The following is a 16,572-nucleotide window of genomic DNA, read 5'->3' as shown; positions in this document are numbered from 1 at the left end:
TGTCTATAGAGTATATAACCCATCATAGACCTAGTTTTTGACTCAATCATATTATTATAAATACTTTTTACTCATAATAGTAAAATACCTTATGACTTATGAAATGCTTGACTAGCTTGAAGGGGCTTTGGATTGATCCCTTACACTACAAATATAAATGTGTGTATATACACATATGTACATATGTATACATGTGTATAATTACACACGTATACATATGTATATCTGTATACATAGAGAAAGAGATAGCAATATTTTTAACATCTTTTCAAACGTCTTGACAAAATCCTGTATATTTATTTGACTCACCTGAAGATATCTGTCGGTTGGGTAAGGAGGGCAGAGGCTGATATGTACTAAGCTATGGAGGCATGAGAGAGTGTGACTCATAGTTTAGTATTTTCTATGTGGCATTTATGAAGTTTAAAATGTATTGTTCAAATAATCTTAACTTGGTAATTTATTAGGTGATAGCTCTTACTGCTGAAAATGAAAAAAAAATTAGCAGATTGCTGAAGTAAGGTTATATCAGACCTTGGCTTTACATATATCTATCACTGGGAACCCCCATTCTCTATATACCCTGACTTTCTTTTTCCCCATGGGTATTTGGAAGTGACATGCAGAAGAGTTTGTTTCACCAGACTTAAGCTAAGTAGATAGTAGAAGTTTGGTGTCTTTACATTCTTCAATTGACAAGCATTTCCCATTTTGGTAGAATCTCACTGTGATAATTTTGAAAGTTCTGTCAACAAAAAATCAATAATAAAAAACTTGTAAGCGTTTTATATTATTAACAGCCATCTTGATAAAAGTAGGTCTGAGAAGAATTGTTTTTTTTCAGTCCTTGGGCTTGAACTCAGGGCCTGAGCAGTCCTTGGGTTTTTTTTTCAAGGCTAGAGCTCTACCACTTGAGCCACAGCACTATTTTTGGATTTTTCTATGTTATACTGAGGAATCGAATCTTGGTCTTCGTGCTTACTAGGCAGGCACTCTACCACCAGGCCAAAATCCTGGCTCTCTGAGAATTTTTTTTTGGTAAGAAATCTATTTTTGCCAGTCCTGGGGTTTAGACTCAGTGCCTGGGCACTGTCTTTGGGTTTTCTTAAGGCTAGTGCTCTACCACTTGAGCCACAGCACCACTTCTGGCTTTTTCTATGTATATGGTACCAAGGAATCAAACCTGAGTCTCCGTGCATGCTAGACAAGCACTCTACCACCAGGCCAAATTCCTGGCCCTGTAAGAAATCTTTTAGCAAAGCAGAATATGTGCTCTTGCCAATTATTTTCACCTTTACATGTCAGAATAACTAAGAATTGCTCTTCTTTAAGCTTTCAATGAATTTTATTCTGCCCTTTATATTTTTAGTATTTTATATTTTAATTACAAGTTAGGGCATTAATTCTACTGAAAGTCACTAATTTTCATTGCTAATCATTGATACTAAGACTTTTTAAAACTTTTTTGCCAGTTGTGGAGCTTGAACTCAGGGCATGGGCACTGTTCTTGGGTACTTTTTGCTCAAGGCTTGCACCTTGCCACTTAGGGCTAGTGCTCTACCACTTGAGCCACAGCACCACTTCCAGCTTTTTCTAAGTATGTCATACTGAGGAATTGAACCCAGGGCTTTGTGCATGCTAGGCGAGCAGTACCACTAGGCTACACTCCCGGTCCCCATAGTAAGATTGATCTATCTATCCTTCTTTCTTTCTTTCTTTCTTTCTTTCTTTCTTTCTTTCTTTCTTTCTTTCTTTCTTTCTTTCTTTTTTTGGTGGGTCATGGGGCTTGAACTTGGCCTGGGCACTGTCCCTGAGCTCTTCGGCTCAAGGCTACCGCCCTACCCTTCCCACCACATCCAGCTCTATGAGCATCTTTTAAAAATAATCTGTCTTCTAACTTCTCAAACAGTTTCATTATCTACCTAATTCTTGTGAAGGAAGCGGAACCATTGATCAGTATTTTTGAGATGGTTCTTAGATTATAAGAAAAATTTAAACTTACCACAGGATTTCTAGTTAAGTTAAGGATAATAAAGTAGACCAGTGCACAGGGCCTGAGTTCAACCCCTCAACTGGAAAAAAAAAAAAAAGCCAGGTGTGATGGTTTACATCTGTAATCCTAGTTACTCAGGAGGCTGAGATCTGAGGATCAAGGTTCAAAGCCAGCCCAGGCACAAAAGGACCTGAGACTCTTATCTCCAATTAACCTCTGGAAAACAGGAAGTGGGGCTTGACTCAAGAATAGGTAGGTAGCCTTGAGCTAAAGAGCTCAAGAATAGTGCCAAGGCCCAGGGGTAGGGCAGTAGCCTTGAGCTAAAGAGCTCAGGGACAGTGCCCAGGCAGAGTTCAAGCCCCATGAACCACCAAAAAAAAAAACCCATTTCTGGGAATGTGTCTTAGTGGTAGAGTGTTTGCCTAGCACACATAAAGCCCTGGGTTTCATTCCTCAAAACAGAAAAAAAAACAAAACAAAACCCAGAAATGGCATTGTGGCTCTAAAGGTAGAGTGCTAGCCTTGAGCATGAAAAGCTCAGGGACAAGCCAGGCACAGTGCCACACACCTGTAAACCTAGTTACACAAGATGCTGAGATCCCAGGATTGCTGTTCAAAGCCACCTGGGCACTAAATATCACGAGACTCTTATCTCCAATTAACCACTAGAAAACTGGAAGTGGCACTGAGGCTTAAGGGATAGGGTAGTAACCTTGAGCTGAAGAGCTCTGGGACAGCACCCAGGCCAAGAGTCCAAGCCCCATGACTGACCAAAAAAAAAATTTCAGGGACAGTGTCCAGTCCCTGAATTCAAGCCCCAGGACTGGCATAAACAAACAAAGAAATAAGACATGTAATAGGGAAGACCAAATTATGAATCTTGACTCCGTGCAAGTTATAAAAAAAGGTTCTCTTGAGAAATTAAAATTTAAAAATATTTTTTCTGAAGAGATCGTTTTCCATAGTTATTATGTAAGTGCACATTTATATTTATAAAATATGTAGTACTTCATTCTGAGCTCATTAAAAGGTTTGAAACATATCAGTAAAATTTTCTAAATTTTAATTTATTTTTTAATTTTGAGAATTACTAAACATGAACTATTTATTTTAAGGTGAATTTTCCTGCCCTCTGAGAGATATAAGAGAAATTTTTGTACAAATGAAATAAAACCAAGGAGTCGGGAGTGTGGCCTAGTGATATAGTGCTTGCCTAGTATGCATGAAGATCTGGATTTGATTTCTCCATACCGCATACATAGAAAAATGTTGGAAGTGGTGCTATGACTCAAGTGGTAGAGCTCTAGCCTTGAGAAAGCCCAAGGCTCTGAGTTTAAGTCCTAGGACTGGCAAAAAAAGAAAAAGAAAAAAAAGAAATCAAGCCAAAGTTTGAGAGATTAACAAATTCATTTTAAAACTTTATTTCTTAGGGTTATTAGCTTCCAGGTTTCTTTTCGTTTGCCAGTCCTGGGGCTTAAACTCAGGACCTGGGTACTTTGCCTGATCTGCTTTTCTTTGCTCAAAGCTAGCACTCTACCACTTGAGCCACAGTGCCACTTCTAGCTTTTCTGTTTATATCATAGTGAGGAATCAAAACCAGGGTTTCATGCACATTAGACAAGCACTCCACCATTAAGCCACACTCCCAGCCCTAGGTTTCTTGATATTTGCTAGGATGGTTGAATTTTATATTATAAGAAACTTTAGTGGAGCAGGGTGTCAGTGGCTCATGCCTATAATCCTATCTACTCAGAAGGCTAATATCTGAGGATCACAGTGCAAAGCCAGCTGGGTACAGAAGTCCATGAGACTCTTCTCTGCAGTCCTCGGATCTCAGCGTCCTGAGTAGCTAGGACTACAGGAGTGAGCCACTGGTGTGCCTGGCTAAGAATGTCTTTTCCTGTATTTATATTATTACTGAATAAAAATAATTTGTAGGCTTCATGGGATAGATAATTTAAACATTTTATATGACTTTTTAAAGTGTCTTAATTTTTACAGTTACTTTTTTGTTGTTTACTAATTGCTATGTTAACAGAACTTTGTATTATATTTGTAGGGTTGGTTTGAGGGGTCAAGAGATATACATAATTAAAGTTATAGTTGCTATTCAGTACATTTAAAATTTATTTGAAGTATTTAGTATATGTTGCTGCTTTCCATGTGAAAGTTCAAGGAAGAATCTTAACAGTGTATTTTATTTTTTTCTGTCTTAGCAACTGAAAGCATGTAGTGAAGAGCAGGAAGACAGAGAATGTTTGAATCAAGCTATTACAGCTCTCATGAATCTACAAGGTAGTATGGATCGAATTTACAAGCAGTATTCACCTAGACGCCGACCTGGGTAATTCCAATTTGTTCAAAATATGAATGATTTTGAATGCTTCTTTGTATCTGATGCCTGATTTTTCTCTAGAAGTGATTTATAGTGATACTTACATTTTTTTTTTTTTTTTTTTTTGCCAGTCCTGGGCTTGAGCTCAGGGCCTGAGCACTGTCCTTGGACTTTCTCAAGGCTAGAGCTCTACCACTTGAGCCTCAGCACCACTTCCAGCTTTTTTTCTATGTATGTGGTACCAAGGAATTGAACCAGGGTCTTCATGCATGCTAGGCAAGCACTCTACCACTAGGCTAAACTCCCGGCCCCAATACTTACATTCTTGAATGCAGTGTTTTTTCTTCACCTTTTTTGTTGAGGGAAGGAAGTTAAAGATTACTTTTGGTATAATGTTAAGATATACTTAAATAAATCTTAAAACATTTAAGATTCTTTATAAATTTAGTTTTTATAGCTATAGGAATTCTAGAACTTACACTGCTTCTGTTTTACAGTAATGAAATTAGGGCATTTATTATTCAGCAGTAAGGTTAGAGAAAAGTAAATGTTGTATATAAAATCTAATACTTGGCTGTACATATAATAAGCATGTACTCAATCACTAAGTTACACCTCCCCAGTCCAATTTATTCCTTTTGTCTCTTGACTTGAGGTAGTTTATTCTTGAAGCAGTTAGGCTTACCTCATCATTGAAAAAACTTCATTTATCCTCTTTTTCTCTCCCCTTCCCCCCAGGGATCCTGTTTGCCCTTTTTATAATCGTCAATTAAGAAGCAAACATCTAGCCATCAAAAAAATGAATGAAATTCAGAAAAACATAGATGGATGGGAAGGCAAAGATATTGGACAATGTTGTAATGAATTTATAATGGAAGGACCATTGACAAGAGTTGGTGCTAAGCATGAACGGCACATTTTCCTCTTTGATGGCTTAATGATCAGCTGTAAACCTAATCATTGCCAGACCCGGCTTCCAGGTTATAGTAGTGCAGAATACAGATTAAAAGAAAAGTTTGTCATGAGGAAAACACTAATCTGTGATAAAGAAGATACCTGTGAGTGCAAACATGCTTTTGAATTAGTATCCAAAGATGAAAACAGCATAATATTTGCTGCTAAATCTGCTGAAGAGAAAAATAATTGGATGGCAGCCCTTATTTCTCTTCATTATCGTAGTACTCTAGATCGAATGCTTGATTCAGTATTATTGAAAGAAGAAAATGAGCAACCACTAAGATTACCAAGCCCAGAAGTGTATCGTTTTGTGGTAAAAGACTCAGAGGAAAACATTGTTTTTGAAGACAACTTGCAAAGTAGAAGTGGAATCCCCATTATTAAAGGAGGAACTGTGGTGAAATTAATTGAAAGGTTAACATATCATATGTATGCTGGTATGTGAAATTCATTACAAGTACTAACCTGGGGTCAAGAATAAAATGCTTTTAAAGGATGTCAAAAAATTGATTGCCGATCCAGAGTGTGGCCTAGTGGTAGAGTGCTTGACTAGCATACATAAAACCCTGGGTTCGATTCCTTGGTACCATATACACAGAAAAAGCCGGAAGTGGCACTGTGGCTGAAGTGGCAGAGCACTAACCTTGAACAAAAAGTGCCCAGTCCCTGAGTTCAAACAAAAAAAAAAAAGAAAATGAAAAAAAAAAAAAAAAAAGAAAATGATTACCTCCAAAATATAAAAGTACTTCAGAAATCACAAGGATTAGCCAGGCGCAGTGGCTAACACCTGAATTGTTTATTTCATTCAGTTATTCATAATAAAATATGCATATTTGTAAATTTGAAAACAATCCCTCATTTATCAAGAAATACCAGAATTGCTTTAAAAAAATAAAGTCTCAGTAGAGCCAAATTAAAAGGGCAAAGATGCCAGGCACCCGTGGCTCACACCTGTAATCCTAGCCACTCAGGAGGCTGAGATCTGAGGATTGTGGTTCAAAGCCAGCCTGAGCACTAAAGTCTGTGAGACTCTTATCTCCAATTAACTACCAGAAAAACGGTGGTGTGTGGCTCAAGGGGTAAAGTGCTAGCTTTGAGCTGAAGAGCTCAGGGACAGCGCGTAGGCCCAGAGTTCAAGTCTCATGACTGACTCCCCCGAAAAAAAGAAAAGGAAAAAAAGAAAAAAAAAAGGCAAAGAGGAAAAATATGGTACCTTTAATTAATTAAGTAATAAATTGAATATGAAATCTATACTGTTTTCTGCTTTTACAGATCCCAATTTTGTGCGGACCTTTCTTACTACATATCGTTCATTTTGTAAACCACAGGAATTGCTAAATTTGCTGATTGAACGGTAAGAAAAACATACATTTTCTGGTATTAACTTTTTTTTTTTTGTCAGTAGTGAGGTAGTGAGGCTTGAACTCTGAGTGTTGTGCCTGAGCTCTTCCGCTCAAGGCTAGTGCTCTACCACTTGAGCTACACACCACTTTTCCCGTATATGTGATACCAAGGAATCGAACCCAGAGCTTAGTGCTAGCACGTTAACTGCTTTACACCTTGCAGAGTACCTAGCACCTAGTATACACTCCATTATTGAGCATAATTTATTTGGCATTAATATTAGAATTACTGTTTTTTATCAGTGCCTAACTGAGGTAAAAATTAATTGTGTGTTTTATTAAAATCTACTTAGTTCCCTTTAAAAGGGATTTTCACCTTTTGTTTTTTTCTTTGGACAATCCTGGGGCTTGAACTCAGGATCTGGGCACTGTCCTTGAACTCAAAGCTAGTACTCTTCCACTTGAGGCACAGCACCACTTCTGGCTTTTTCTATTTATGTGGTGCTAAGGAATCCAACCCAGAGCTTCATGCATGCATGCATGAAGCCACATTCTCAGTCTCCCAGTTTTCACTTTTAAAGCTTGTTATGGAATTTTTGAAACCTGTTATGGAAAGTTTCAAGAGTCTTATTATGATGAGTAACTTGAAGAACATAATAAAACCATGTATTCATTGTTCAACTTCAATATTTACCAACTTGTGTTTTCCTATAGATTTGAAATCCTTGCACCCTAGGATTACTTTGTAGTAGATTGCAGACCATGTATGTCATCTGTAAATATTTCAGTGTGTTTCTAAAATATTTCTTTTAGTGTTTTTGTCTGTTTTAAACTGAGGATTATGCTTGGCATTATACTTTTTATACTCTACCATTTAAGTCATACTTCTAGGCCTTTTGATGTTTATTTTTCAGATAGAGTCTCTGGCTAATTTTGCCTGGACTTAGTCTGAAATCCTTCTCCCTCCACCTCTTTAGTAGCTGGATTACAGGTGTGGACCACCATGTCTGACTTGTGCTTCTTTACTTTCTTTCTTCTTCTTCTTTTTTTTTTTGTGGGTACTGGTGTTTGAAATCAGGATCTCATGCTTGCGGGTAAAACAAACTTACTGAAGAGCCAAGCATCCATCCAGTCTTGTTTTTTTGCTGAGTATTTTGAGATTGGGTCCCAATTCTTTCCCTAACATGCCCTGGGTACCATCTACTTATTCTGTTGTAGCTAGGATAATAGATGTCAGTAACACACTCAAGCTACCTTATCCAGATCTCCATTGACAGGGGGTTGTCTTGAACTTTTCTGCATAGTCTGGCCTTAAACTGTGATTCTATCAGTCTACCTCTCCAAAGTAGCTAGACCTATAGGCATGTACCATTAGTGCTTGGCTGTGGCTTATGAGTTTTTTTTTTTCCCCTGCCAATTTTGGGGTTTGAACTCAGGCCCTGGACACTGTCCTTGGGCTTTCTCAAAGCTAGTGCTCTCCCATTTGAGCCACAGCACCACTTCCAGCTTTTTCTACATATGTGGTACTGGAAATCAAACCAGGGCTTCATGTATGCTAGGCAAGCACTTTACCAGTAGTTCACATTCTCGGCCCTTGTGACTTACGTTTTTGTGGTGGGATCTCACAAACTTTTATTGAGGCTGGCTGGCCTTGATCCTCTTGTCTTGTAGGATTACAATTGTGAACCATCATGCCCAGTCAGTCCTAGGATTCTTATTTATGGAAGTCATTTATAAATTCTAATAAAATGAACAGTTCCTTTATTTAAACAAATTTTTTTCTTTTTATTAGAGTCCTTTACTATTGAAACGTTACAGATTATGTTACCTTTAAGAATAAAGCAATAGTTTTATTTATTTTTTGAAGCAAATAGCTGTTAGGAATTTCACTTTGGCTAGAGTCCAAGTTTATTACACCACCAGGATTTTGTCCCTTATGTTAAAATCTCTCTACCTATTGCCTATAAGAAACACAGCAGAGTATCTCTGTATGCCAACATTTAATGTGTTTTCACCCTTCTACCCTGGCTTATTTTTTTTTACATTATTAAAGGATAACAAAGCAGTCAGATCTTATTGATGACACGAGAGTTTTTAGAAATAGTAATTGATTTTTACATGTTTTAGAAGTCAGATTTCAGGGGTTTGGTGTTTTGCTTTGTTTAGTTTGTTTTTTTTTGGTTTTGTCTTTCTTGTAACCCAAACATTTTAGGAAGAATCCTTACTAATTAACTTTCATAATTTCTTGTAAATGAAGCTGAACTCCCCATGCATGCATATTGAAAAGGAAGGGAGACGAGACCGGGAATGGGTCAGTGGCATGAAAAGTTTTTTTCTTCTTCAAATCCAAATAACTTATATTTGTGTATGCCACATAAATTGACTTAGTTCTCCCAGTAATTTAGACATATAAAACAGTTTCTTCTAAAATATTTATGCCCTTTTGGATAGGAGGAATGAATCATTCAGTTACATTTCACAATCCTATTCTAAGACTAATTTACTGTCCACCACCATTCTTAGCTGTAAGTGAGCATAACGCATAATATGTTAAGGCGTCTCCTTTTCTAATCTTTAGGACTTGAATTTAAACCAATTTTTAAATAGAAAATTTTTTGTGTTTTTAACACTAAAATTACTGGTATTTTAACAGCTCTATAGGTTTCTATAGGTTAAATAAAGCCGTTAAAATACAGACTTGAGAATCCAGAATGATTCACGTCTCACATTTGAAAATTTAATAGACTATATCTTCATGCGTATGTATGTATGTGCGTGTGTGCACACGCGCACCCATACTGTGCTTGAACTCATGGAACTCATGGTCTTGGTGCTCAAAGCTCGTGTTCTACTTTTTGAACAGCTCTACTTTTGACTATTTTGGTAGTTAACTGGAGATAAATCACTTTCCCTGGCTAACTTAGAACTGGGATCCTCAGATCTCAGCCACCTAACTAGGTAGGATTGCAGATGTAAGCCATCAGCACCTGGCCAGAATTTTATCTTCACCTCTATCACTGTTTTTCTAGGAGATTAAATTTACTAGATAAAGTTAGTATAATGTCTTATGAACATCTGCTCTCTCCAGAATAAGGAAAACACATTTGTTAAGACTTATATTTTAGCCCCATTTCCTACAGAAGGACAAGGTTTTGTGGGGGTTTTTTGTTTGTTTTTTTGTTTTTTGGGGTTTTTTTGCCAGTTCTGGGCTTGAGCTCAGGGCCTGAGCACTGTCCTTGGACTTTCTCAAGGCTAGAGCTCTACCACTTGAGCCTCAGCACCATTTCCGGCTTTTTTCTATGTATGTGGTACCGAGGAATCGAACCCGGGTCTTCATGCATGCTAGGCAAGCACTCTACCACTAGGCCAAACTCCCAGCCCAAGGTTTTGTGTTTTATGATTTTTTTTTTACCTTTTTTTTTTAACCTTATCCTCATAGGGGATCCTTTAAATACTATTAAAAATGTCAATTGTGCCTCCTGTTTTTTTTCTTTTAATTGTTGTTATAAAAATGATATACAAGTGAGGCACCAGTTGCTCATGCCTGTAATCCTAGCTTCTCAAGAGGCTGACATCTAAGAATCACAGTTCAAAGCCAGCCAAAGCAGTAAAGTCTGTAAGATTCTTATCTCCAGTTAATCACCAGAAAACTGGAATTAGAGCTGTGGCCTAAAGTGGTAGAGTACTACCTTGTGTGATAAAGCTCATGGATAGTGCCTAGATCCTGAGTCTTTTCAACCCACCAATAAAATAAAAATAAATAAAATTTTTAAAATAAAGGTATTTTACAGAGGGTTACAGTTATATAAGTCAGGTAATGAGTACAATTCTTTCTGGACAGTGTTACCCCTTCCTTTGCTTTCCCAGTTTTTATCCTCCTGTTACCACTCACAAGTTGTATAGTTTATTCTCAGCATATTGTCTAGTGAGTATCAGTGCTGCATTTGCTCATCCCTGTGCCTCTTGTTTTGTTTAAGATGTATTCATTTATTTAGGGAAACTTATTTGTCTACCTTTATTTTAATAATATAAATGTTAAGGATAAATATGCCCTTTCTTTAAAGAAATTGCCTTTTCATGTTATTTAAAGAAGTTATTTTCTTCATGGATTAATTTATTGGCTTTTTTCCTTGGACTTTTTCTTCTGTTGATCAGTGCTAGTTATGATACTCTTTTTATTTTTTTTTTAATTTGAAGGTGGTTTTTATTTTGAAATAAAAATATTAAGTTTTTAATATTAAATTTCTCTCTCAGAGATGCTCCCATGTTTAAGCCAGAATGACACAATTCAGGAGCACTTTAAATATGAAATTCTTTTTGATCATATAATACAAAACCTTAGTTCTCTGTAGCTGAATGGTAGTTTTTTGTAGTATATAGTTCCTTAAGTACATGCTGAACAGTATTGTTTTTTATGGAGTGGTAGAAAAGAGGCTTGCTTAGTAAATATTATTCCTACTGCATTTGAGATCGTTACATGTCAATAAATTTCTCTCCTTTTGATTTTATTCTTAGATTTGAGATTCCAGAGCCAGAACCTACTGAAGCAGACAAATTGGCAATAGAGAAAGGCGAGCAGCCTATCAGTGCAGACCTTAAAAGATTTCGCAAGGAATATGTTCAACCAGTACAACTTAGGTTTGACCTGAATTTTATATTTTTATGTGCTGTTCAGTTTTCAGTATATAGTTAACACAAACTTCCTTAGCCCTTACTTAAATTGTGGTATTATAATTAACTTTTTTTTAATTGTAATTAGTAAAAGGGTTACATGATATTATAATTAACTTTATATTAGTTAAATCTGTTTCTTTTTTTGTGAAGCTACTTTTAAATAAATACCCTGAAAATTTTTCATTATTTAAATATTCCATGTTTGCACCATTTGTCTCTGACATGTAAAGATGCTTACATACTCAGATACCTATTTGTTGTAAGTAAACATAACAAAATTCTTATAAACTTGCCTACTGTACAGAGTAGGGCTGTGAATGTGGCTCATATGGTAGAGTATTTGATGAGCAAGCCTAAGGTTCTGTGTTCAAGCTCTAGCTAGTATTTCAAGGAGAGATATGAAAAGGAGAGAAGAGAAGGAAGAGAGGGGAGATAAATGATATGGCTGGGGTAAGATAGGTAAAGAAACTGGCCTTAGAAGAAACAGATAAAGTAATAGTGAGATGATATTAACCACATGGATTGGGGTAGAGTTGAAAATGATCTTGATATAATCAAGCCAGCCGAGTTGTTGAACCTGTTCTGTATTGAAGGATTTTCAGTAAAATTCAATATAATTTTTTGTGACATGAGTTTTTGTTTTTGTTTTGTTAGTCATGGGACTTGAACTCTGGGCCTGGGCATTGTCCCTGAGCTCTTCAGCTCAAGGCTCCCTCCCACCCCTAACCCTTGAGCCACAGTGCCACTTCTTGTTTCCTGGTAGTTAACTGAAGATAAGAGTCTCATGGACTGGCATGCCTGGGCTGGCTTTTTGAACCTCGATCCTCCGTTTTCATCCTTCTGAGTAGCTAGCCTGTCCTGGATATTTATGAGATTTTTTTTTTTTTTTGCCAGTCCTAGGCCTTGAACTCAGGGCCTGAGCACTGTCCTTGGACTTTTTTCCCAAGGCTAAAGCTTTCCCACTTGAGCCACTTCTGGCTTTTTTCTATGTATGTGGCTCTGAGGAATCAAATTCGGGTCTTCCTGTATGCTAGGCAAGCACTCTTACCACTAGGCCAAACTCCCAGCCTATTTATGACATTTTTAAGTAGAACAAAAGTGAATTTAACAGGAAATACCAATAAATCCCACTACCCAGCTCTATTGTTAACATTTTATTGCATTTTACCACATAGCCATGTATCATTTATCTGTACATATCTCCTTAAAATACTTCAACTTGTATGTCAGCAATTCAGTATTTATTGTTCATTTGCTTAAAAAATATATATAATGAAATATATACATCTGAAGTATACTTTGAATTTTAACAAATAGCATTTGTGTGTGTGTGTGCCACGTACTAGGGCTTGAACTCAGAGCCTGATCACTGTCCCTTAGTGTTTTTGTTTTTCTGTTTGTTGGCCAGTCCTGGGCTTGAACTCAGGGCCTAGGTACTATCCCTGAGCTACTTTGGCTCAAGGCTAGCCACAGTGCCACTTCTGGCTTTTTCCCCTCTTTTTTTTTTGGTACTGAGGAAATGAATCCAAGGCTTCATGCATGCTAGGCAAGCACTCTACCACTAAGTCACATTCCCAGCCCTGTCCCTTAGTTTTACTCAAGGTTTGTGATTTACCTTTTGAACCACAACTCTCACTTCTGGCTTATTTTTTGCTGTTTAATTGGAGATAAGAGTCTCATGGATTTTCCTGCCTGGGCTGACAAATACACGTCTTTATAACCCCTTCAAGGTATAGAATGCTGTCATGCTCTAAAAAGATCTTTTATGCCTCTTCTAATCAAATTTTGTCCCAACTCTACTGATTTTACCCTACATAGGCTAGTTTTACCTATTTTAGAATTTCACAAAATAGTGTCTTATTTTTTGTTAGACCACTTTCATTCAACATGCTTTTGAAGGCTAGAAGAGATGGCTCAGCAGTAGAGCAGCTCCATAGAAAGCATTAGGCCCTGACTTGAAACCCCAGTCTTGCAAAAACAAACAAACAAAAACCAAAAATCCTTTTGAGACTCATCCATGTTGCATTATTACTATTTTTTTTCTGTTTTTATTACTTAGGTAGTGTTTCATTGTATAAATATACCACAGTTTCTATATTCATTTTTCCCATTGAAGACTATGTGGAAACTCAGAATGTAATGGCTAGGTCATAAGATTAGGTTTGGATTTATTTTTTGGTGCCACTCCTGGGACTTGAACTCAGGGTATGAGTGCTGTCCCTGTTGAGTATTGTGCTTAAGACTAGTGCTGTACCACTTGAGCCCAGCTCCAATTGCAGCTTTTGGTGGCTAATTATAGGTAAGAGTCCCATACACTTTCCTTCCCTGTATGACTTTGTACCATGGTCCTCAAGTCTCAGCCTCCTTAGTAGCTAGGATTACAGGTGTGGGCTAGGCCATAAGATTAGTTTTAAAGGAAATTGTCAAGACTTTTAAAAAACATTTTCACCATCAATACTTGAGAGTTCTGGCTGTTTCATCTCCTCACTACTGTTTGGTGATGTCAATTTTCATGTCTTACAATCATACTGTTAGGTGTGTAGTGGATCTTTTAGTAGATATTAGGGTTAATTTGTATTTTCTTGATGACTAATGATATAAAGGATTTTTTTTTTTTGGTAGGTCATGAGGCTTGGGTGTTGTCCCTGAGCTCTTCAGCTCAAGGCTACCGCTCTACCCTAGAGCTAAGCCTCACTTCCCTTTTTTTAGAGATTAATTGGAGATAAGAGTCTCAAGGTTTTGTAGTGCCTGGGCTAGCCTTGAACCTCAGTCCTCAGATCTCAACCTTAATTATGTTGTCCAGGTGATGTCCTGAAGGGAAGATTATATTGGGATCTTGTCTTTTTGTTGATATTGAGTTCTTAGCCTTTTTTATTACTGAGTTGTAGTGTATATGAAGTAAGACTAGAATGTGGTCAGTCTTTACCAGAAAAATGTTTCACAAATATTTTCTTCATGTCTGTTAGATTTGTTTTTGTTATTGTTGTTGTTTAATGCTTTGATGAGCTGAAGATTTTCATTTTCTTTTCTTTTTTTCGTTTTTTGGTCAGTCCTGGATCTTGAAGCAGGACTTAGTTGCTGGCCCTGAGCTTTTGTGCTCAAAGCTTGTGCTCTACCACTTGAGCCACAGCTTTACTTCTGGCTTTTTGTGGTTAATTGGAGACAAAAGTCTCTCAGACTTTCCCGCCTGGTCTGGCTTTGAACTGCAGTCTTCAGATTACATGCATGAGCTCCTGGCACCTGGCTCATTTAAAATTTTTATATAATAATTTAAAAATTGTATCAATACTGGAGAAAACTGAAGAACTATTTGAACTAATCTCAGTGAAACCTGAAATCTTAACAGTTTTTTGATCTCTTAATATATTCTCTAAGTCACTGAGCTAACCAAAATAGAAGAACTTAAAGTTGCTTTAGGCCAGTAGCATGACAAAAACTGATATTAATGTGTCTTCCTTCCTTTCTACCTACTTACCTTTCTTTCTTTTTCTTTTTCTTTTTCTGCTGTTCCTGGGGCTTGAACACAGGGCTTAGCACTGTGTTTGAGCTTTTTTTTCTCAAGGCTAGTGCTCTACCACTTGATTCATAGCTCCACTTTCTGCTTTTAGGAAGGTAATTGGAGATAAGTCTTTCAGCTTTCCTTCCTGGGCTGGCTTCTTACTGTGATCCTCAGATCTGTCTCCTGAGTAGATTACAGACGTAAGCCATTGGCATTTGGCTAAATGTGTTTTTGTAGCCTTTGAGAAATATTATTGCTTATTAAGGAATACTAGAAACTAACCCGGTTTTGATCACTTGCTGAAATAATGAAAAAATGCTATTGTGGCTAAGTTACACTACTGATATAGCTTTATAGTAGTAAGTTAAAAGTTATATTTACATGTTTAATTTTCTTATCTACTTGTAAGGTTGTAAATGATCATTTTGTGATACTGTAAAAGAACCAGCTGTCAAAAGTATTTTTCATATTTGGTAGTGAACTAAGAAATTTTAGGCATATTTGTATATTTCATAGAAATTTGATGATAAAATTTAGTCAGGATATTTGTGCACAGCTATAATCCCAGCAAGGAAGCTGAGGCAGTCAGATCATGAATTCAAGCCAGACTAGCTACATAATGAATTTGAGAATAGTGAGACCCTGTCTCAAAAATACGCCAGGTATAGGTAATTCAAGCCCATAATTCTAGCTACTCTGGGAGGCAGAGATTATGATCAAGATTTAAGCCCTGCCAGAGAATTAGTGAGACTCCATCTTGACCAGTAGTTAGAAGCAATGATGTGTGCCTGTCACCCCAACCTATGAGGGGAAGCACAATAGCTGGATGCAGTAGGAAATACCTGTCATTTCACAACACTGGAAAGCACAAATAGGAAGAGTGCAGTCCAAGCTGTCCCAGGCATAATTAGTAAGGTACTGTCTAAAAATAACCAAGGCAAAAAGGAGCTGTTAACTGTATTGGCAGAGCACTTGCTTAGGAAGTTCAAGATTCTATGTTCAAACCCAGTGCTACTGACTTCCCCTCACCAAAAACAACTCCCTACATGTACATATATGTATAGAGTTTGCTCTTAACATCCTTTCAGCTTTAGAACTTAAAAATAGCTTTGCACTCTAGAGCATGAATTGTCAATACTTTAACATACTGGGCAATTAAGGATAAAAATCAATTTTTATAATTAAAATATTTTTGAAATGTAGTTTTAAAATAAGGAACAATCTAGAAGCTGGCTTTCTTCATATTACTGAATACTTAAGGTAGTAATTAAATATGGATTAGAGACTGTTTAAGTATTATATTGGTCTTTGTATGTAAAACTCACCAAAGCATTGGTGAAGTTAAAGAAGCATAAGTGAATACTTAGCTTTTACTAAAATATGTTTCTTTCCATTTTATCAGGGTCTTAAATGTGTTTCGGCACTGGGTTGAGCACCATTTTTATGACTTTGAAAGAGATTTGGAATTGCTTGAAAGACTAGAATCTTTCATTTCAAGTGTAAGAGGTACATTATTTAATGGTTTGATTGATGCTTATGTTGCATATGAGTATTTTAAAAGATTTATGACTTAAATTTTCATTTGTAAAAAGCTGAAATAACATTTTGTATAATTGTTATAGACTTGAAAAGCTTACGTATGTTTAGAATCATCTGTCATCTTAGAATCTTTTCAAGTGTGTTTGCTTTTCTCTAGAGTGATAGGGATGGAATCCAGAGCATTGGCCATGCCAGGCAACATTATCACTGCCCTCCCTGCCCTCTCTAAATT

At 36.8% G+C, this 16,572-nt stretch overlaps 1 protein-coding gene across 1 annotated transcript in view; it reads left to right on the top strand.

Moving 5' to 3' along the window:
• The window catches only part of Sos2 (SOS Ras/Rho guanine nucleotide exchange factor 2), a 66,476-nt gene that overhangs the window by 22,359 nt on the left and 27,545 nt on the right, over window positions 1-16,572 (top strand). Inside the window, exons 9-13 of the mRNA XM_090345057.1 lie at window positions 4,210-4,337; window positions 5,067-5,722; window positions 6,558-6,639; window positions 11,144-11,266; window positions 16,204-16,307. Of these exons, the coding sequence (XP_090201183.1) occupies window positions 4,210-4,337; window positions 5,067-5,722; window positions 6,558-6,639; window positions 11,144-11,266; window positions 16,204-16,307 (1,093 nt within the window). The remainder of the gene's footprint in view (window positions 1-4,209; window positions 4,338-5,066; window positions 5,723-6,557; window positions 6,640-11,143; window positions 11,267-16,203; window positions 16,308-16,572) is intronic.

Source organism: Megascapheus bottae, chromosome 14, assembly GCF_031878675.1.
Source record: "Megascapheus bottae isolate mThoBot1 chromosome 14, mThoBot2.hap1, whole genome shotgun sequence".
Taxonomy (NCBI): Eukaryota; Metazoa; Chordata; class Mammalia; order Rodentia; family Geomyidae; genus Megascapheus; species Megascapheus bottae.
The sequence above is the reverse complement of the archived record's forward strand: the minus strand, read 5'-3'. Positions and strand labels throughout refer to the sequence as shown.